Raw genomic sequence first — 25,745 nt, 5'->3', positions numbered from 1 at the left:
AGAGAAGTAGTATTGGGTAGGGTGTGGTTCTATCAGATCCATTGTGTGCAGTGTGAAATCTCAAGCACACACACACAAACTTCACTGCTCAGGCTTATTCAAATATGCTCAACAGGACCAACCTGTCTGGGCCACCACCCAACACCCAACAGGGGGGCATAACCTCTGACCTATTCCCACCACAGGGGGGGCACACTCTGCCAAGGTCATCCTCGCCATTTCCATGGAAACTGCAGTAGGGTGTACAGACACAGTGAGCCTGAGGGTTGCCACGACAACCGCTCAGATGACCTGAATGACATTGCTTCATTGGTTGAGACACAGCTCTGTGTGTGTGTGTGTGTGTGTGATTTACCAGAAGACTAACACATGCATATTGAGCAGTGGAGAGAGAGACTAATGATCTTTCTATTTCAGCAGTAATGACACACAGCTAGGCGTCTAGGAATCTAACCAGCCTGCTCTACTGTAACACACAGGTTGGCTGGATATTAGCCAGAAATAGTGATTTATTACTCAATAGTGGCCTCTCTATTACAGAGGGCAATACAGTATCACTAACGCACAAGATAATTGCTAGTCTGCCGGGTAATGGTCTTTGAGATTAAAATGTTATTGTCTCTATTAAAAGGACCATACATAGCAGCTTATTCAACACAGAGATGAATTGACACGACAGTGAAAACAGCGGGCTTCAGCTCAGAACCTCCAGACAGGAACTCAGGATGACCTAGCCCTGACCAGTCACACGCACACAAACACCGTACATCAGACGACAGCCATTAGCTGATATGACACCGCCATCTGGTGGAAGTCGGGACAAACAGCAGCCACTCACATACTAGTATTGCTATACCACAGAGTTCCTAACCCAGAAGCCCAACATTGCGAGACTTCCGGGAACGTTTGTGAAGCAGACTCGGCAGACCAGACCGGGGTTTGCTGTTTAAGAATTCAATGAGAAAAGCGAATGAATATTCCTTAGTTGTTAGATTTCTCCATATCTAAAGGCACAACCTAGAGTCGAACCAATTGTCTTTTTTTCAATTGTTTAAGCACAATTTTGAAAACAGGGCCCGGTCTGTCAAAACACGACACACAATTAGCACAACCCTACACCAAAGTAGCACAACAGATCATTTGCAAAGTGGAACACTTTTGTCAAAACTATACACGACTTCATAAAAATAATATTTTATTGAACCAGTTAAACACTGCTGTTGCTAACCTAAAACACTGCTGTTGCTAACCTAAAACACTGCTGTTGCTAACCTAAAACACTGCTGTTGCTAACCTAAAACACTGCTGTTGCTAACCTAAAACACTGCTGTTGCTAACCTAAAACACTGCTGTTGCTAACCTAAAACACTGCTGTTGCTAACCTAAAACACTTTTAGCGAGTCTAATTGTCAGTGATTACAGTACTATAAATGAAGTACACCGAGAAAGTGTATTATACAAACACTACACAAGACCAATGCTGCAGACTGAGGAAAATATAATTTATTTCTCTCCATATACCCAAATCAGACAACATGTCAACATGGAGAATCACAACAAAACATGTCCCAGTTTTCATGCTACTACAGTAGTGTGCATAACACTGTTAGCTCAGCAAACAGACAAACGTAAAATACTGTATCTAGTACACGTTACAATTACAGTAAATAACAAACCAAAAATAATCTGAAAAAAAAATGAAATATTGTACAGAAAATACTACAGTAAACATACTATACATTATCTCGTCGCCTAGCTGGATCTGGCCAGAGAATTTCATCAACATCACAAGCAATATCGTCATTAGCAAGACAACGCTGGAAGAACCGTCTTGAATGTCGAATCCATCCTTGCACTGCTGCGGCGTCGACTTGGTCACAAGCGTCCTCCATGGCCTGAATGAGGGGTACCTGAGCCTGGGGCTGGAGATCGTAAACCTTCCTGGCCTGAATGAGGGGTACCTGAGCCTGGGGCTGGAGATCATAAACCTTCCTGGCCTGAATGAGGGGAGCCTGGGGCTGGAGATCGTAAACCTTCCTGGCCTGAATGAGCGGTACCTGAGCCTGGGGCTGGAGATCGTAAACCTTCCTGGCCTGAATGAGGGGTACCTGAGCCTGGGGCTGGAGATCGTAAACCTTCCTGGCCTGAATGAGCGGTACCTGAGCCTGGGGCTGGAGATCGTAAACCTTCCTGGCCTGAATGAGGGGAGCCTGGGGCTGTGGCAGGAGATCGTAAACCTTCCTGGCCTGAATGAGGGGTACCTGAGCCCGGGGCTGGAGATCGTAAACCTTCCTGGCCTGAATGAGGGGTACCTGAGCCTGGGGCTGGAGATCGTAAACCTTCCTGGCCTGAATGAGGGGTACCTGAGCCTGGGGCTGGAGATCGTAAACCTTCCTGGCCTGAATGAGGGGTACCTGAGCCCGGGGCTGGAGATCGTAAACCTTCCTGGCCTGAATGAGGGGTACCTGAGCCTGGGGCTGGAGATCGTAAACCTTCCTGGCCTGAATGAGGGGTACCTGAGCCTGGGGCTGGAGATCGTAAACCTTCCTGGCCTGAATGAGGGGTACCTGAGCTTGGGGCTGGAGATCGTAAACCTTCCTCCGCCATGCAGAGAACAACTCTTCGACAGGGTTTAGAAACAGAGTATGGTGGAAGGTATAGTACTGTCAACTGTGGATGGTGTTGAAACCAGTTCTGGACCAAAGCAGAGCGGTGGAATGACACATTGTCCCAGATGACCGTGTTATGCATCTGGTGCATTTCATTACCTGCTGTGACGATGTGGTGGAATCGGTCCAAAAATTTGAGAATGTGAGGTGTGTTGTAAGGGCCCATTTTGGCATGACGGAGGACAACCCCATGCTGTGAAATGGCAGCGCAGAGAGTGATGTTACCCCCACGTTGCCCTGGGACATTGATTAAAGCCCTGTGGCCAATGATATTTCTGCCTCTCCTTCTTGCTTTTGTGAGGTTGAACCCTGCCTCATCAATATGTATGAATTCATGCAGGATTTCCTCAGCATCCATCTGCAAAACTCCCTGAAATACAGTGAAAGACAAGATTGTGTAGTTCAGGATAGAACTAGTATACAGTCAATGTAAAGAAGTCATGTGTGCAGTATGCAACACCACAGTGCTAAAGTGAACAATACAAACCTCCACATACTCGTGCCGCAGCCGTTTGACCCTCTCTGATTCCGCTCAAAAGGCACTCGATAAAGTTGTTTCATTTGAACCTGATGTCTTTTCAGGATGCGTGCCAGTGTTGACTGAGAGACCTGATGGACATTATTGAAAATGGCATGGTCACCGATAATGTTGTCTTGTAGTTCTCCGAGCCTGATAGCATTATTGGCCAAAACCATGTTTATTATCGCTCTCTTGTTCTTGCGTGAATATGGGCCCCCTTCCTCCTTGTTGTTCCCGACCCTCAATCCTATGTAGAGAATAATACATGTAACTTACTGTACAATGTCACAGGAAGGGGTATCACAAGTGCTGATATGGTGCAGACAGTAAGCGGCTGATGACTAACTGTAGACAGATCTTCTACCTGTTTTCCTGTCGAAAAGTCCTTATGCTAAGATTTGTCTGAACTCTCAGTCCAGCCTCCCTCAGCATCAATCCGTGGTTCACAACATGGTCCACTAGTGTTGCACGAGTGTCATTTGATAAGTTTGGTCCTCTTCTTCTTTGTGCACGTTCTCCTCCTGCTTCAGGTCTTCCTCGACCTCTGGCTCGGCCTCTGCCTCTTCCTCTACCTCCTTCTCCTCCTCTGTGTACGCCTCCTCTCACCCTTACTCTTCTTCAGACTCCTTCCATTTTGGTTGAAGGCAGGTGAACCTACCTGCTGCATTTGTATAGTGCTTAAACCTGATTGGTGTGTCTACAATTTAGCAGTCATGTATTTGTGCACATGGTGTGGTAATTTGACAGTCAGTGCTTTGGAATTGCAAGGAAGTGACATCATGATATACTCCTGTGTCTGATGTATACAAGTGTGTTTAGTGTTTTGCAAATCACTGTGTGTAATGTTTTGCAAATAGTGTGAAGCTGACAATGTGTGTACAGTTGTGCAAATCTAGCCTTGTGTTTTGCTCCTTGAGTGTAAGGTTTTGCTAATTGTGGGAAAAGTTCAATTTTAGTGTGTAAGCAATCGTAAAAAACTGCTTTATATCGAAGGAGTGCCTTTGATTTGATGGTCTGCGCATGTGCAGTTAGGTGCAAGACGACCGTTGGACCTGGTGACGTGTTTCTACGCCTGAGTTTAGCTAGCCAACTATTGCCATGACATCGCCTACAAGTGTGACCAGAGATTTCTATTGGAGAAGCAGTTTCTGCATATCTTCATACTAAACCACTGTCATCTGACCAAGAGAAGAGCAAGGCTGAAAATCGATATTCTCCTACCGGTGCCAGTCTGTATCTATTTTAGTCAAAGTGTCTGTATTGTCTTGGCAACAATACGTAGTGTTGTTGAATGACAAAATATTCTGGCATGGTACCCCAACTAAAGGCAGCTGTTGGATAAAGTTACGTGAACACAAATGGGCACAGTTATCACCTGGCGCAGTAGTCTGCACTGCATCTCAGTGCTAGAGGCGTCACTACAGACATCCAGGTTTGAATCAAGGCTGTATCACAACCGGCCGTGATTGGGAGTCCCATAGGGTGGTGCACAATTGGCCCAGCATTGTCCGGGTTTGGCCGGTGTAGGCCAGGAAATTGTAAATAATAATTTGTTATTAACTGACTTGCCTAGTGAAATAAAGGTTAAATAAAAAATAAGAGAGACTACTTTACCAGAGGGTATAAAAAGAACATAGCATGCTAGATAAGCAAGAGAATACTGTATGCACTTCCTCTTTGTCAGCCTTCCTTTGTTACAGAGCTCTGTCCTTTCAGACACAAGAGGCCAATTCTTACACACCGTCTGTCCCCCAGGCTGTGTGTGTGTGTGTGTGTGTGTGTGTGTGTGTGTGTGTGTGTGTGTGTGTGTGTGTGTGTGGTGATAGCAGTGTCTGGTACAGATATCCACCACATCTCAATGCATCTCTTACCACAGATGGACTAGCATCCCCTCTCTCAGAGAACATACAGACATACTGAAAAGGAGGACAACACACACACATCTTGCGTAGCATGCCAAGCATTTCCTATTCCCACAGAATGACAGACATGCTCATTCATTCTCAGTGCTCCTACAACACCAGGAGCTCTCCTTGATACATTATGGTGATGGACAGAGTTTCTAGAACATTCAGCACTAGTTCTTCCTCCGAGGGATAATTCATCATCACACGTCTCATATCATGTTAAAAATGACAGAATCTGAGGCAGCCCTGTGCAGAAAATTGGTCCGATCTAAGAGACGGCTTCTATTGACTACATGACAACAATTACAGTTGAACATACCATTCTCAAACATCCTGAGAGGGGTGTTTGGCTTTCTTGCTAGGATAACGTATATCAAGCAGATGGGTCGCTCCAGATGTAGAGTCATATCTGAAATGATCTGCACTCTTGATGAAGATGAGCAAAAAAGACGGCATACAATAAATAATACCAATACTGAGATAGATTGGATGATTTTTTCGGGGGGAAAATTATATTGTTTTATACTTATACAAATTAGTCAGAGAAACAGATTTTCTTTAACAAGTAATCATTTATTTTCTCAAAAAGATATGGGTCAAAACTATTGGCACCTCTGTTTTCAATACCTTTCAATACCTTTCAATAGCTCAGCTTGCGAGGATCATGGCACTGAGCCTTTGTCTAAAATGTTTTATGAGATTGAAGAACACATTAGGAGGATCTTAGACCATTCCTCCATATAGAATCTTTCCAGGTCCTTGATATCCTCCGTCTGCTCTTATGGACTGCTCTCTTCAATTTAAACCACAGGTTTTCAATGGGGTTCAAGTCCGGAGACTGAGATGGCCATTGCAAAATGTTGATTTCTTTGGGAATTTGAATGTGTGCTTGGGGTTATTGTCTTGCTGGAAGATCCACTTGCAGCCAAGTGTCAGCCTCCTGGCAGAGGTAACCAGGTTTTTGGCTAAAATGTCCTGGTACTTGGTAAAGTTCATGATGCAGTTGACGTTAACAAGGACCCCAGGACCAATCAATCAAAATAGGCCCATTAAATCAAAGATCCACTAACCTATTTTACAGTAGGTATGGGGTTCTTTCTGCATTTACATCTTTCTTCTGACACAAATCCCACCACTGGTGTGCGTGGCCAAAGAGCTCTATTTTCATGTCATCTGACCATAGCAACGGTTCCAATCCAAGTGCCAATACCCTTTAGCAAACTCCAGGTGTTTACATTTGTTGGAGGACTTGAAAATAGAGATCTTTGGCCATCAAGGGTGCCAATACAGTCTTTGGGTAGCCGGGACTCAGGAATACCTGTTTCTGACTGATCTGAGTAGGCGCAAGTATTTGCGTGTGTGTGTGTGTGTATGTACCTCTGACCTGAGCCTGGATTAACACTGCCTCTGCTCAGGAGCATTACTGGACATTATTACACCTACAAAATGTGTCATACTCGAAACACAGAGCTTAAGCTCTCCTCAATATTTAAGAGCAGGCCTGTTGGATGATGCAGACCACCTGAGTACGACAGGACTGTATCATATCCATTACCAGACAAAACATGACCATAAACCCTGACCAAAGAAGACCCTCATATGATTGACAGCTGACATCACTCACCCTCTCTGTCTCCTCCGTGGACTGGTATCCTGACGATAGCACCACGTCGCCTGGCGTCAAGTATCCAGGGTGGTAACCAAGGGAAGGGCTACTTGGTGTGGTGTTGTCAGTGGTGGAGGAGGAGCGCGGGCGGACGGAATGCTGCTGTGCATCATAGGTAGGCCGGCGCTGGGGGGCCTGGGGGCTGCCTCTCAGAGAGGGGTCCCGGTCTCCTACTCCGGCCCCTGTCCCGTTCCCCCCTGTCCCCTTACTGCGCCGGCTCTGCAGGCTGGTCCCTCGCCTCATGGTGCCCACAGGGCCGGCACCCTGACCAGCTGGGGGAGCAAGGAGAACACCAGAGGGGGGGGGTCAAAGTCAGGACAACGAGTCTGCGTTGCTGCTGGAACAGCTGCTTCACACCCTGGCCCAGGACGCCAATGCTCTCCCGGGCATTCTAGGTAATTTTGGAGAGGGTGTGGTGGTCTGAGTGAGAGGAACAGCTCCTGAGGCCTGAGTCCTTCGCCCCTCCTCTATGCCCTGACTCCCCTGGGTGCCTCTCACTACCCCCTCACTGCATACGATGATGCAGCACTCTCATAGACAGGGGAATAGGGCTGGTATAGGGGAGTCTGTATTGGGGGTGGTCTGGACTAGAGTGGTTGGGAGATAGGGGGATTGGTAACTTATGAGCAGAATAGAGAGTTGTTATAGTTTACGCTCTCTTTGTCCGACAGGTGGGACTGGAACAGGAGAGTACAGTAATTAACTTCTTGTCTTGCTAAGCATTCTAACTAGATTGAGTAGAGTCGGGTAGAGTAGGGTAGAGCATAGTATAGTAGGGTAGAGTAGAGTAGTGTAGAGAATAGTATAGTAGGGTAGAGGATGGTATAGTATAGTAGAGTAGAGTAGGGTAGAGTATAGTAGAGTAGGGTAGAGTATAGTAGGGTAGGGTAGAGCAGGGTAGGGTAGGGTAGAGTATAGTAGAGTAGAGTATAGTAGGGTAGAGTAGAGTAGGTGGAGTAGAGTAGAGTAGGGTAGAGTATAGTAGGGTAGAGTGGGGTAGAGTATAGTAGGGTAGGGTAGGGTAGAGTATAGTATAGTAGGGTAGGGTGGAGTAGAGTAGAGTAGAGTATAGTAGGGTAGAGTAGAATAGAGTAGGTGGAGTAGAGTATAGTAGGGTAGGGTAGAGTATAGTATAGTATAGTAGGGTAGGGTAGAGTAGAGTAGAGTAGGGTAGAGTAGGGTAGGGTAGAGTATAGTAGGGTAGAGTAGAGTAGGTGGAGTAGAGTAGATTATAGTAGAGTAGGGTAGAGTAGTGTAGGATAGGGTGGAGTAGAGTAGAGTAGAGTAGTGTAGAGTAGGGTAGAGCAGGGTAGAGTATAGTAGGGTAGGGTGGAGTAGAGTATAGTAGGGTCGAGTAGAGTAGGATAGAGTATAATAGGGTAGGGTAGGGTAGAGTAGAGTAGAGTAGAGTATAGTAGGGTAGGGTAGGGTAGAGTAGGTTAGGGTAGAGTAGGGTAGGGTGGAGTAGAGTAGAGTAGATTAGGGTAGAGCAGGGTAGAGTTGTGTATAGTATAGTAGGGTAAATTAGGGGAGGATAGGATAGAGTAGAGTTGAATAGGGTAGATTTGGGGCAGCAGGTAGCCTAGTGGTTAGAGCGTTGGGCCAGTAACCGAAAGGTTGCTGGAACAAATCCCTGAGCTGACAAGGTAAAAATCTGTCATTCTGCCCTTGAACAAGGGAGTTTACCCACTGTTCCCCGGTAGGCCATCATTGTAAATAAGAATTTGTTCTTAATTGACTTGCCTAGTTAAATTTAAAGTAGGGTGTGTGTTTTAGGGTTCACTCTCTGTCTCTGTCAGACAGGACAGGATGGGGTGGGACAGGAGAGGTCAAAGTTCAGCGGCGAGCAATGGGAGTCCATAAGGTTGCATGCATCTGCCAATCAGCTCAAAGATCATGCTCGTCTAGTACCGTAATTTCCGGACTATAAACCGCTACTTTATTCCCAGGCCTCATAAATAAAACCTTCCGGTTTTTACAGTGATGCGGCTAATTTATGGATTTTTCCCGCTTTCAAAAAAACTGAGCACCGTCACATAATGCCGTGTTTCGTTAAAGCCTATTTATTTTTGTTACAAGCCGTGTTTCGTTAAAGCCTATTTATTTTTGTTACAAGCCGTGTTTCGTTAAAGCCTATTTATTTTTGTTACAAGCCGTGTTTCGTTAAAGCCTATTTATTTTTGTTACAAGCCGTGTTTCGTTTAAAGGCTGTGTAAAGTTAATTTGTTTCAATGCACCGGTAGGCACCTGTGGCTTATAGACATGTGCGGCTTATTTATGTACAAAATACATATTTTTTAAATAATTCAGTGGGTGCGGTTTATATTCAGGTGCGCCTAATAGTCCAGAAATTACGGTAGTCTACCACAGAAAGAGAGGAAATGGGTTATGAGGTGGGTGGAAATAAGGGACGGACAAAAGGAAGTACACAGGAAGTTGTTTTAGAACAGACACTGCTTGAAGTTGCCCGTCGACTTGACCCTGGGCCAGATATAGGGGGCAACTTCTATTAACACCACAGACACACACAAACACAAACAGGCTATGGGTTAGTTAGGGAAATGGGGATAGGAGAAAGAAACAAAAGAGAGAAATAAGTGAAAAGACCCACCTAACATGAGCCCAAAGCTGCCTAGCCTGACTCAGTGTCCAAGATCACCTGTAGAGAGAGAGAGATTGTGTGAGAGAGAGAGAGAGAGAGCGAGAGAGAGAAAGGGAGAGAGACTAATAAACATCGACTTAATCTATATACAATCAAATACAACACCCAAGTATTGTGTGTGTGGGTATGCTGTGTGCTGCGTGCCATGTGTGTCTGCTGGTGGATTCTCTAGGAGGTCATTTGGCGCCACTAAACAGATCCTTCTGCTTACTGTGACAGTGGTGTCTGGAGAGAATGACTTCCTCAAAAAATCAACAACCCACAGCAACACAGGCTCACTATACAAATTGACCTAACCTGCAACAACCCACAGCAACACAGGCTCACTATACAAATTGACCTAACCTGCAACAACCCACAGCAACACAGGCTCACTATACAAATTGACCTAACCTGCAACAACCCACAGCAACACAGGCTCACTATACAAATTGACCTAACCTGCAACAACCCACAGCAACACAGGCTCACTATACAAATTGACCTAACCTGCAACAACCCACAGCAACACAGGCTCACTATACAAATTGACCTAACCTGCAACAACCCACAGCAACACAGGCTCACTATACAAATTGACCTAACCTGCAACAACCCACAGCAACACAGGCTCACTATACAAATTGACCTAACCTGGCAACACAGGCTCACTATACAAATTGACCTAACCTGCAACAACCCACAGCAACACAGGCTCACTATACAAATTGACCTAACCTGCAACAACCCACAGCAACACAGGCTCACTATACAAATTGACCTAACCTGCAACAACCCACAGCAACACAGGCTCACTATACAAATTGACCTAACCTGCAACAACCCACAGCAACACAGGCTCACTATACAAATTGACCTAACCTGCAACAACCCACAGCAACACAGGCTCACTATACAAATTGACCTAACCTGCAACAACCCACAGCAACACAGGCTCACTATACAAATTGACCTAACCTGCAACAAGGCTCACTACAGCAACACAGGCTCACTATACAAATTGACCTAACCTGCAACAACCCACAGCAACACAGGCTCACTATACAAATTGACCTAACCTGCAACAACCCACAGCAACACAGGCTCACTATACAAATTGACCTAACCTGCAACAACCCACAGCAACACAGGCTCACTATACAAATTGACCTAACCTGCAACAACCCACACAAACCCGACCCACATGAATTCCTATGAGGTTGAGGAGAGACAGTAATGGCCTTAGACACACATCCCTGGTGTGAAGAGAAGGCAGCTTGTCAAACACAGTGACTATTGGCACTGAGGGTTTGGTAAACAAGGCAAAGTCAGGAACATTCTGAGCTCTGGGGAGTGACTGTTAAACATGCAAACTATACTGAACAAAAATATAAACGCAACATGCAACAATTTCAATGATTGTACTGAGTTACAGTTCATATAAGGAAATCAGTCAATTCAAATAAATAAATTTGGCCCTAATCTATGGATTTCACAAGCAAGGGCGGAGCCATTGTGGAGCCAAGCCCAGCTAAGGGGGAGCCGAGCCCAGCCAAGGGGGAGCCGAGCCCAGCCAAGGGGGAGCCGAGCCCAGCCACGGGGGAGCCGAGCCCAGCCAAGGGGGAGCCGAGCCCAGCCACGGGGGAGCCGAGCCCAGCCAAGGGGGAGCCGAGCCCAGCCAAGGGGGAGCCGAGCCCAGCCACGGGGGAGCCGAGCCCAGCCAAGGGGGAGCCGAGCCCAGCCACGGGGGAGCCGAGCCCAGCCAAGAGGGAGCCGAGCCCAGCCAAGGGCTTTTTATAGATATAAATACTCCTCGGCACCCCCTCAGACGATCCAGCAGATGAAGAAACTGGATGTGGAGGTCCTGGGCTGCCGTGGTCTGAAGTTGTGAGGCCAGTTGGACGTACTGCCAAATTCTCTAAAACGATGTTGGAGGCGACTTATGGTAGAGAAATGAAAATTAAATTATCTGGCAACAGCTCTGGTGGACATTCCTGCAGTCAATCTATGGTATTGTGCACATCTTAGAGTCACCGTTTATTGTCCCCAGGTTCACCTATGTAATGATCATTCTGTTTAATCAGCTTCTTGATATGCCACACCAGTCAGGTGGATGGATTATCTTGGAAAAGGAGAAATGCTACCTAACAGGGATATAAACAAATTTGTGGTCAAAAATTGAGAGAAATAAGCTTTTTGTGCGTGTGGAACATTTCTGGAATCTTTCATTTCAGTTCATGAAACATGGCACCAACACTTTACATGTTGAGTTTATATTTTTGGTCAGTATAAATTCCAGCAGCACAGTCATAAGAGTCTACTGTATCACACATACACAGAGAGACAGAGAGAGACAGAGAGAGAGAGAGAGAGAGAGAGAGAGAGAGAGAGAGAGAGAGAGAGAGAGAGAGAGAGAGAGAGAGAGAGAGAGAGAGAGAGAATGCAATCTACACAAATGCAGCATTGAAAGTCTGGGCCCACGTCAAAGCCAGTTAGCACAGTCAGCTGTTCAGTTTCACAATGGGCCCAGAGAGAGGAGAGAGCAGCACACTACAGCAACACTGACACATTCACACAGACACATTCACACACTCACACAGCCACACAGACACATTCACACAGCCACACTGACACATTCACACAGCAACACTGACACATTCACAACAGATACACTGACACATTCACAACAGATACACTGACACATTCACACAGCCACACTGACACATTCACACAGCAACACTGACACATTCACAACAGATACACTGACACATTCACAACAGCCACACTGACACATTCACAACAGATACACTGACACATTCACAACAGATACACTGACACATTCACACAGCAACACTGACACATTCACAACAGATACACTGGCACATTCACAACAGATACACTGACACATTCACAACAGATACACTGGCACATTCACTACAGATACACTGACACATTCACAACAGATACACTGACACATTCACACAGCCACACTGACACATTCACAACAGATACACTGACACATTCACAACAGATACACTGACACATTCACACAGCAACACTGACACATTCACAACAGATACACTGGCACATTCACACAGCCACACTGACACATTCACACAGCCACACTGACACATTCACAACAGATACACTGACACATTCACACAGCCACACTGACACATTCACAACAGATACACTGACACATTCACACAGCCACACTGACACATTCACAACAGATGCACTGACACATTCACAACAGATACACTGACACATTCACAACAGATACACTGACACATTCTCAACAGATACACTGACACATTCACACAGCCACACTGACACATTCACACAGCCACACTGACACATTCACACAGCCACACTGACACATTCACACAGCACTGACATTCACACAGATGACACAGACACATTCACAATTCAGATACACTGACACATTCACACAGCCACACTGACACATTCACAACAGATACACTGACACATTCACACAGCCACACTGACACATTCACAACAGATACACTGACACATTCACAACAGACACTGACACATTCACAACAGATACACTGACACATTCACAACAGATACTGACACATTCACACAGCCACACTGACACATTCACACAGCCACACTGACACATTCACACAGCCACTGACACATTCACAACAGATACACTGACACATTCACACAGCCACACATTCACACAGCCACATTCATTCACAACAGATACACTGACACATTCACAACAGCCACACTGACACATTCACAACAGATACACTGACACATTCACAACAGATACACTGACACATTCACAACAGATACACTGACACATTCACAACAGATACACTGACACATTCACAACAGATACACTGACACATTCACACAGCCACACTGACACATTCACAACAGATACACTGACACATTCACAACAGATACACTGACACATTCACACAGCCACACTGACACATTCACAACAGATACACTGACACATTCACACAGCCACACTGACACATTCACAACAGATACACTGACACATTCACACAGCCACATTCACAACAGATACACTGACACATTCACAACAGATACACTGACACATTCACACAGCCACACTGACACATTCACACAGCCACACTGACACATTCACAACAGATACACTGACACATTCACAACAGATACACTGACACATTCACACAGCCACACTGACACATTCACAACAGATACACTGACACATTCACAACAGATACACTGACACATTCACACAGATACACTGACACATTCACACAGCCACACTGACACATTCACAACAGATACACTGACACATTCACAACAGATACACTGACACATTCACAACAGATACACTGACACATTCACACAGCCACACTGACACATTCACACAGCCACACTGACACATTCACACAGATACACTGACACATTCACACAGCCACACTGACACATTCACAACAGATACACTGACACATTCACAACAGATACACTGACACATTCACACACAGCCACACTGACACATTCACAACAGACACTGACACATTCACACTGACACATTCACAACAGCCACACTGACACATTCACACAGCCACACTGACACATTCACAACAGATACACTGACACATTCACACAGATACACTGACACATTCACACAGCCACACTGACACATTCACAGATACACTGACACATTCACACAGATACACTGACACATTCACACAGCCACACTGACACATTCACAACAGATACACTGACACATTCACACAGCCACACTGACACATTCACAACAGATACACTGACACATTCACAACAGATTCACACTGACACATTCACAACAGATACACTGACACATTCACACAGCCACAGACACACTGACACATTCACAACAGATACACTGACACATTGACACATTCACACAGCCACACTGACACATTCACAACAGCCAGATACACTGACACATTCACAACAGATACACTGACACATTCACAACAGATACACTGACACATTCACACAGCCACACTGACACATTCACAACAGATACACTGACACATTCACAACAGATACACTGACACATTCACACAGCCACACTGACACATTCACAACAGATACACTGACACATTGACACATTCACACAGCCACACTGACACATTCACAACAGATACACTGACACATTCACAACAGATACACACATTCACAGACACTGACACATTCACAACAGCCACACTGACACATTCACAACAGATACACTGACACATTCACACAGCCACACTGACACATTCACAACAGATACACTGACACATTCACAACAGATACACTGACACATTCACAACAGATACACTGACACATTCACACAGCCAGACACATTCACTGACACATTCACAACAGCCACACTGACACATTCACAACAGATACACTGACACATTCACAACAGATACACTGACACATTCACACAGCCACACTGACACATTCACAACAGATACACTGACACATTCACAACAGATACACTGACACATTCACACAGCCACACTGACACATTCACAACAGATACACTGACACATTCACACAGCCACACTGACACATTCACAACAGATACACTGACACATTCACAACAGCCACACTGACACATTCACACTGACACATTCACACTGACACATTCACACAGCCACACTGACACATTCACAACAGATACATTTCACACAGACACATTCACAACAGATACACTGACACATTCACAACAGATACACTGACACATTCACACAGCCACACTGACACATTCACAACAGATACACTGACACATTCACAACAGATACACTGACACATTCACAACAGATACACTGACACATTCACAACAGATACACTGACACATTCACAACAGATACACTGACACATTCACAACAGATACACTGACACATTCACAACAGATACACTGACACATTCACACAGCCACACTGACACATTCACAACAGATACACTGACACATTCACAACAGATACACTGACACATTCACAACAGATACACTGACACATTCACACAGCCACACTGACACATTCACAACAGATACACTGACACATTCACACAGCCACACTGACACATTCACAACAGATACACTGACACATTCACAACAGCCACACTGACACATTCACACAGCCACACTGACACATTCACAACAGATACACTGACACATTCACACAGCCACACTGACACATTCACACAGATACACTGACACATTCACACAGCCACACTGACACATTCACAACAGATACACTGACACATTCACAACAGATACACTGACACATTCACACAGCCACACTGACACATTCACAACAGATACACTGACACATTCACAACAGATACACTGACACATTCACACAGCCACACTGACACATTCATACAGCCACACTGACACATTCACACAGCCACACTGACACATTCACAACAGATACACTGACACATTCACACAGCCACACTGACACATTCACAACAGATACACTGACACATTCACAACAGATACACTGACACATTCACAACAGCCACACTGACACATTCACACTGACACATTCACACTGACACATTCACACAGCCACACTGACACATTCACACTGACACATTCACACTGACACATTCACACTGACACATTCACAACAGATACACTGACACATTCACACAGATACACTGACACATTCACAACAGATACACTGACACATTCACACAGCCACACTGACACATTCACAACAGATACACTGACACATTCACAACAGATACACTGACACATTCACACAGCCACACTGACACATTCACAACAGATACACTGACACATTCACACAGCCACACTGACACATTCACAACAGATACACTGACACATTCACACAGCCACACTGACACATTCACAACAGATACACTGACACATTCACACAGCCACACTGACACATTCACACAGCCACACTGACACATTCACAACAGATACACTGACACATTCACAACAGATACACTGACACATTCACACAGCCACACTGACACATTCACAACAGATACACTGACACATTCACACAGCCACACTGACACATTCACAACAGATACACTGACACATTCACACAGCCACACTGACACATTCACAACAGATACACTGACACATTCACAACAGATACACTGACACATTCACAACAGCCACACTGACACATTCACACAGCCACACTGACACATTCACACAGCCACACTGACACATTCACACAGCCACACTGACACATTCACAACAGATACACTGACACATTCACACAGACACTGACACATTCACAACAGATACACTGACACATTCACAACAGATACACTGACACATTCACACAGCCACACTGACACATTCACAACAGATACACTGACACATTCACAACAGACACATTCACACAGATACACTGACACATTCACTGACAACAGATACACTGACACATTCACAACAGATACACTGACACATTCACAACAGATACACTGACACATTCACACAGCCACACTGACACATTCACAACAGATACACTGACACATTCACAACAGATTCACACAGACACATTCACAACAGAGACTGACACATTCACACAGCCACACTGACACATTCACAACAGCCACACTGACACATTCACAACAGATACACTGACACATTCACACAGCCACACTGACACATTCACACAGCCACACTGACACATTCACACTGACACATTCACACTGACACATTCACACTGACACATTCACAACAGATACACTGACACATTCACAACAGATACACTGACACATTCACACAGATACACTGACACATTCACAACAGATACACTGACACATTCACAACAGATACACTGACACATTCACACAGCCATACACTGACACATTCACAACAGATACACTGACACATTCACACAGCCACACACTGACACATTCACAACAGATACACTGACACATTCACAACAGATACACTGACACATTCACACAGCCACACTGACACATTCACAACAGATACACTGACACATTCACACAGCCACACTGACACATTCACACAGCCACACTGACACATTCACAACAGATACACTGACACATTCACACAGCCACACTGACACATTCACACAGCCACACTGACACATTCACAACAGATACACTGACACATTCACAACAGATACACTGACACATTCACAACAGATACACTGACACATTCACAACAGATACACTGACACATTCACACAGCCACACTGACACATTCACACAGCCACACTGACACATTCACAACAGATACACTGACACATGACACAGCCACACTGACACATTCACACAGCCACACTGACACATTCACACAGCCACACTGACACATTCACAACAGATACACTGACACATTCACAACAGATACACTGACACATTCACAACAGATACACTGACACATTCACACAGCCACATTCACAACAGATACACTGACACATTCACACAGCCACACTGACACATTCACAACAGATACACTGACACATTCACACAGCCACACTGACACATTCACACAGCCACACTGACACATTCACAACAGATACACTGACACATTCACAACAGCCACACAACAGATGACACATTCACAACAGATACACTGACACATTCACAACAGATACACTGACACATTCACACAGCCACACTGACACATTCACACAGCCACACTGACACATTCACAACAGATACACTGACACATTCACAACAGATACACTGACACATTCACACAGCCACACTGACACATTCACAACAGATACACTGACACATTCACAACAGATACCACACTGACACATTCACAAGCAGATTCACACTGACACATTCACAACAGATACACTGACACATTCACAACAGATACACTGACACATTCACACAGCCACACTGACACATTCACAACAGCCACACTGACACATTCACAACAGATACACTGACACATTCACACAGCCACACTGACACATTCACAACAGATACACTGACACATTCACACAGACACTGACACATTCACAGCCACACTGAGACACAGCCACACTGACACATTCACAACAGATACACTGACACATTGACACATTCACACATACACTGACACATTCACACAGCCACACTGACACATTCACACAGACACATTCACAACACTGACACATTCACAACAGATACACTGACACATTCACAACAGATACACTGACACATTCACACAGCCACACTGACACATTCACAACAGATACACTGACACATTCACAACAGATACACTGACACATTCACAACAGATACACTGACACATTCACAACAGATACACTGACACATTCACAACAGATACACTGACACATTCACAACAGATACACTGACACATTCACAACAGATACACTGACACATTCACAACAGATACACTGACACATTCACAACAGATACACTGACACATTCACACAGCCACACTGACACATTCACAACAGATACACTGACACATTCACAACAGATACACTGACACATTCACAACAGATACACTGATTCACACAGCCACACTGACACATTCACAACAGATACACTGACACATTCACAACAGATACACACACATGACACATTCACAACAGATACACTGACACATTCACACAGCCACACTGACACATTCACAACAGATACACTGACACATTCACACAGCCACACTGACACATTCACAACAGATACACTGACACATTCACAACAGATACACTGACACATTCACAACAGATACACTGACACATTCACAACAGCCACACTGACACATTCACACTGACACATTCACACTGACACATTCACACAGCCACACTGACACATTCACACTGACACATTCACACTGACACATTCACAACAGATACACTGACACATTCACAACAGATACACTGACACATTCACACAGCCACACTGACACATTCTCAACAGATACACTGACACATTCACAACAGATACACTGACACATTCACAACAGATACACTGACACATTCACAACAGATACACTGGCACATTCACAACAGATACACTGACACATTCACAACAGATACACTGACACATTCACAACAGATACACTGACACATTCACAACAGATACACTGACACATTCACAACAGATACACTGACACATTCACAACAGATACACTGACACATTCACAACAGATACACTGACACATTCACACAGCCACACTGACACATTCACACAGCCACACTGACACATTCACAACAGATACACTGACACATTCACACAGCTACACTGACACATTCACACAGCCACACTGACACATTCACAACAGATACACTGACACATTCACAACAGATACACTGACACATTCACAACAGATACACTGACACATTCACAACAGATACACTGACACATTCACACAGCCACACTGACACATTCACAACAGATACACTGACACATTCACACAGCCACACTGACACATTCACAACAGATACACTGACACATTCACACAGCCACACTGACACATTCACACAGCCACACTGACACATTCACAACAGATACACTGACACATTCACACAGCCACACTGACACATTCACAACAGATACACTGACACATTCACAACAGATACACTGACACATTCACAACAGATACACTGACACATTCACAACAGATACACACACATTCACACAGACACATTCACACAGCCACACTGACACATTCACAACAGATACACTGACACATTCACAACAGATACACTGACACATTCACAACAGATACACTGACACATTCACAACAGATACACTGACACATTCACACAGCCACACTGACACATTCACACAGCCACACTGACACATTCACAACAGATACACTGACACATTCACACAGCCACACTGACACATTCACACAGCCACACTGACACATTCACACACATTGACACATTCACACAGATACACTGACACATTCACAACAGATACACTGACACATTCACAACAGATACACTGACACATTCACACAGCCACACTGACACATTCACAACAGATACACTGACACATTCACACAGCCACACTGACACATTCACACAGCCACACTGACACATTCACAACAGATACACTGACACATTCACAACAGATACACTGACACATTCACAACAGATACACTGACACATTCACAACAGATACACTGACACATTCACAACAGATACACTGACACATTCACACAGCCACACTGACACATTCACACAGCCACACTGACACATTCACAACAGATACACTGACACATTCACACAGCCACACTGACACATTCACAACAGATACACTGACACATTCACACAGCTACACTGACACATTCACAACAGATACACTGACACATTCACAACAGATACACTGACACATTCACACAGCCACACTGACACATTCACAACAGATACACTGACACATTCACACAGCCACACTGACACATTCACAACAGATACACTGACACATTCACACAGCCACACTGACACATTCACACAGCCACACTGACACATTCACACAGCCACACTGACACATTCACAACAGACACTGACACATTCACACAGACACATTCACACTGACAGCCACACTGACACATTCACACAGCCACACTGACAGCTTCACAACAGCCACACTGACACATTCACAACAGCCACACTGATTCACAACAGATACACTGACACATTCACACAGCCACACTGACACATTCACACAGCCACACTGACACATTCACAACAGATACACTGACACATTCACAACAGATACACTGACACATTCACAACAGATACACTGACACATTCACACAGCCACACTGACACATTCACACTGACACATTCACAACAGATACACTGACACATTCACAACAGATACACTGACACATTCACACAGACACACTGACACATTCACACAGATACACTGACACATTCACACAGCCACACTGACACATTCACACACTGACACATTCACAACAGATACACTGACACATTCACACAGCACTGACACATTCACACAGCATACACTGACACATTCACAACAGATACACTGACACATTCACCACACTGACACATTCACAACAGATACACTGACACATTCACAACAGATACACTGACACATTCACACAGCCACACTGACACATTCACAACAGATACACTGACACATTCACAACAGATACACTGACACATTCACACAGCCACACTGACACATTCACACAGCACACACTGACACATTCACAACAGATACACTGACACATTCACAACAGATACACTGACACATTCACACAGCCACACTGATTCACACAGCACACACTGACACATTCACACAGATACACTGACACATTCACAACAGATACACTGACACATTCACAACAGATACACTGACACATTCACAAGATAGACACATTCACACTGACACATTCACAACAGATACACTGACACATTCACAACAGATACACTGACACATTCACAACAGACACTGACACATTCACAACAGATACACTGACACATTCACAACAGATACACTGACACATTCACAACAGATACACTGACACATTCACACAGCCACACTGACACATTCACAACAGATACACTGACACATTCACAACAGATACACTGACACATTCACACAGCCACACTGACACATTCACAACAGCCACACTGACACATTCACAACAGATACAGATTCACACTGACACACAACAGATACACTGACACACACAGCCACACTGACACATTCACAACAGATACACTGACACATTCACAACACATTCACACTGACACATTCACAACAGCCACACTGACACATTCACACAGCCACACTGACACATTCACACAGCCACACTGACACATTCACAACAGATACACTGACACATTCACAACAGCCACACTGACACATTCACACAGATGACACATTCACAACAGATACACTGACACATTCACACAGCCACATACACTGACACATTTCACACAGCCACACTGACACATTCACAACAGATACACTGACACATTCACACAGCACATTCACACTGACACATTCACAACAGATACACTGACACATTCACACAGATACACTGACACATTCACAACAGATACACTGACACATTCACAACAGATACACTGACACATTCACAACAGCCATACACTGACACATTCACACAGCCACACTGACACATTCACAACAGATACACTGACACATTCACACAGACATTCACACAGATACACTGACACATTCACAACAGATTCACACACACTGACACATTCACACTGACACATTCACACAGCCACACTGACACATTCACACAGCCACACCACATTCACACAGCCACATGACACATTCACACAGATTCACACTGACACATTCACACAGCCACATTCACAACAGCTACACTGACACATTCACACAGCCACATTGACAACATTCACAGCAGATTCACTGACACATTCACAACAGATACACTGGCACATTCACAACAGATATACTGACACATTCACACAGCCACACTGACACATTCTCAACAGATACACTGACACATTCACAACAGATACACTGACACATTCACAACAGATACACTGACACATTCACAACAGATACACTGACACATTCACAACAGATACACTGACACATTCACAACAGATACACTGACACATTCACAACAGATACACTGACACATTCACACAGACACATTCACACAGCACATTCACATTGACACATTCACAACTGACACATTCACACTGACACATTCACACAGATACACTGACACATTCACAACAGATACACTGACACATTCACACAGCCACACTGACACATTCACAACAGATACACTGACACATTCACACAGACACATTCACACTGACACATGACACATCACAACAGATACACTGACACATTCACAACAGATACACTGACACATTCACAACAGCCACACTGACACATTCACACAGACACTGACACATTCACAACAGATACACTGACACATTCACAACAGATACACTGACACATTCACACAGCCACACTGACACATTCACAACAGATACACTGACACATTCACAACAGATACACTGACACATTCACAACAGATACACTGACACATTCACACAGCCACACTGACACATTCACACAGCCACACTGACACATTCACAACAGATACACTGACACATTCACACAGCCACACTGACACATTCACACAGCCACACTGACACATTCACAACAGATACACTGACACATTCACAACAGATACACTGACACATTCACACAGCCACACTGACACATTCACAACAGATACACTGACACATTCACACAGCCACACTGACACATTCACAACAGATACACTGACACATTCACAACAGATACACTGACACATTCACAACAGCCACACTGACACATTCACACTGACACATTCACACTGACACATTCACACAGCCACACTGACACATTCACACTGACACATTCACACTGACACATTCACAACAGATACACTGACACATTCACACTGACACATTCACACAGCCACACTGACACATTCACACAGCCACACTGACACATTCACACAGCACCACTGACACATTCACAACAGATACACTGACACATTCACACAGCAACACTGACACATTCACACAGCAACACTGACACATTCACAACAGATACACTGACACATTCACAACAGATACACTGACACATTCACACAGCCACACTGACACATTCACACAGCCACACTGACACATTCACACAGCCACACTGACACATTCACACAGCCACATTGACACATTCACACTGACACATTCACACAGCACACATTCACACAGCTGACACTTCACAACAGACACATTCACACAGCCACACTGACACATTCACACAGCAACACTGACACATTCACACTGACACATTCACAACAGATACACTGACACATTCACACTGACACATTCACAACAGCCACACTGACACATTCACACAGCCACACTGACACATTCACACAGCCACATTGACACATTCACACTGACACATTCACACTGACACATTCACACAGCCACATTCACAACAGCTACACTGACACATTCACACAGCCACATTCACAACAGCTACACTGACACATTCACACTGACACATTCACAACAGATACACTGGCACATTCACAACAGATAGCCACTGACACATTCACACAGCCACACTGACACATTCACAACAGCCACACTGACACATTCACAACAGATACACTGACACATTCACAACAGATACACTGACACATTCACAACAGACACATTCACAACAGATACACTGACACATTCACACAGCCACACTGACACATTGACACATTCACAACAGATACACTGACACATTCACACAGATACACTGACACATTCACAACAGCTACACTGACACATTCACACAGACACATTCACAACAGATACACTGACACATTCACAACAGATACACTGACACATTCACAACAGATATACTGACACATTCACACAGCCACACTGACACATTCACAACAGCTACACTGACACATTCACAACAGATACACTGACACATTCACAACAGATACACTGACACATTCACACAGCCACACTGACACATTCACACAGCCACACTGACACATTCACAACAGATACACTGACACATTCACACAGCCACACTGACACATTCACACAGCCACACTGACACATTCACAACAGATACACTGACACATTCACAACAGATACACTGACACATTCACAACAGATACACTGACACATTCACACAGCCACATTCACAACAGATACACTGACACATTCACAACAGATACACTGACACTTCACACAGACACATTCACAACAGATACACTGACACATTCACACAGCCACACTGACACATTCACAACAGATTCACACTGACACATTCACACAGCCACACTGACACATTCACAGCCACACTGACACATTCACAACAGATACACTGATTCACACTGACACATTCACACAGCCACACTGACACATTCACAACAGATACACTGACACATTCACACAGCCACACTGACACATTCACAACAGATACACTGACACATTCACAACAGATACACTGACACATTCACACAGCCACACTGACACATTCACAACAGATACACTGACACATTCACAACAGATACACTGACACATTCACAACAGCCACACTGACACATTCACACACTGACACATTCACATTCACACAGCCACACTGACACATTCACACAGCACATTCACACTGACACATTCACAACAGACACATTCACACTGACACATTCACACAGCCACACTGACACATTCACACAGCCACACTGACACATTCACAACAGCAACACTGACACATTCACACAGATACACTGACACATTCACACAGCAACACTGACACATTCACACACAGCAACACT

At 44.6% G+C, this 25,745-nt stretch overlaps 1 protein-coding gene across 2 annotated transcripts in view; it reads right to left on the bottom strand.

Moving 5' to 3' along the window:
* The window catches only part of LOC115102074 (transmembrane and coiled-coil domains protein 1-like), a 136,323-nt gene that overhangs the window by 81,805 nt on the left and 28,773 nt on the right, over positions 1 to 25,745 (bottom strand). Inside the window, exons 2-3 of one of the 2 annotated variants that reach the window (XM_065005306.1) lie at positions 9,374 to 9,421; positions 6,721 to 7,034 (exon numbers count right to left, since the gene is read on the bottom strand). In XM_065005306.1, coding sequence (XP_064861378.1) covers positions 6,721 to 7,034; positions 9,374 to 9,380 — 321 coding nt within the window. In that variant the 5' untranslated portion in view covers positions 9,381 to 9,421. The remainder of the gene's footprint in view (positions 1 to 6,720; positions 7,035 to 9,373; positions 9,422 to 25,745) is intronic. The other variant, XM_065005305.1, reaches the window with a different exon arrangement.

This window comes from Oncorhynchus nerka, linkage group LG20 (assembly GCF_034236695.1).
Source record: "Oncorhynchus nerka isolate Pitt River linkage group LG20, Oner_Uvic_2.0, whole genome shotgun sequence".
Taxonomy (NCBI): Eukaryota; Metazoa; Chordata; class Actinopteri; order Salmoniformes; family Salmonidae; genus Oncorhynchus; species Oncorhynchus nerka.
Note: the sequence above shows the minus strand (reverse complement) of the source record. Positions and strands in the feature narration are given on the sequence as shown.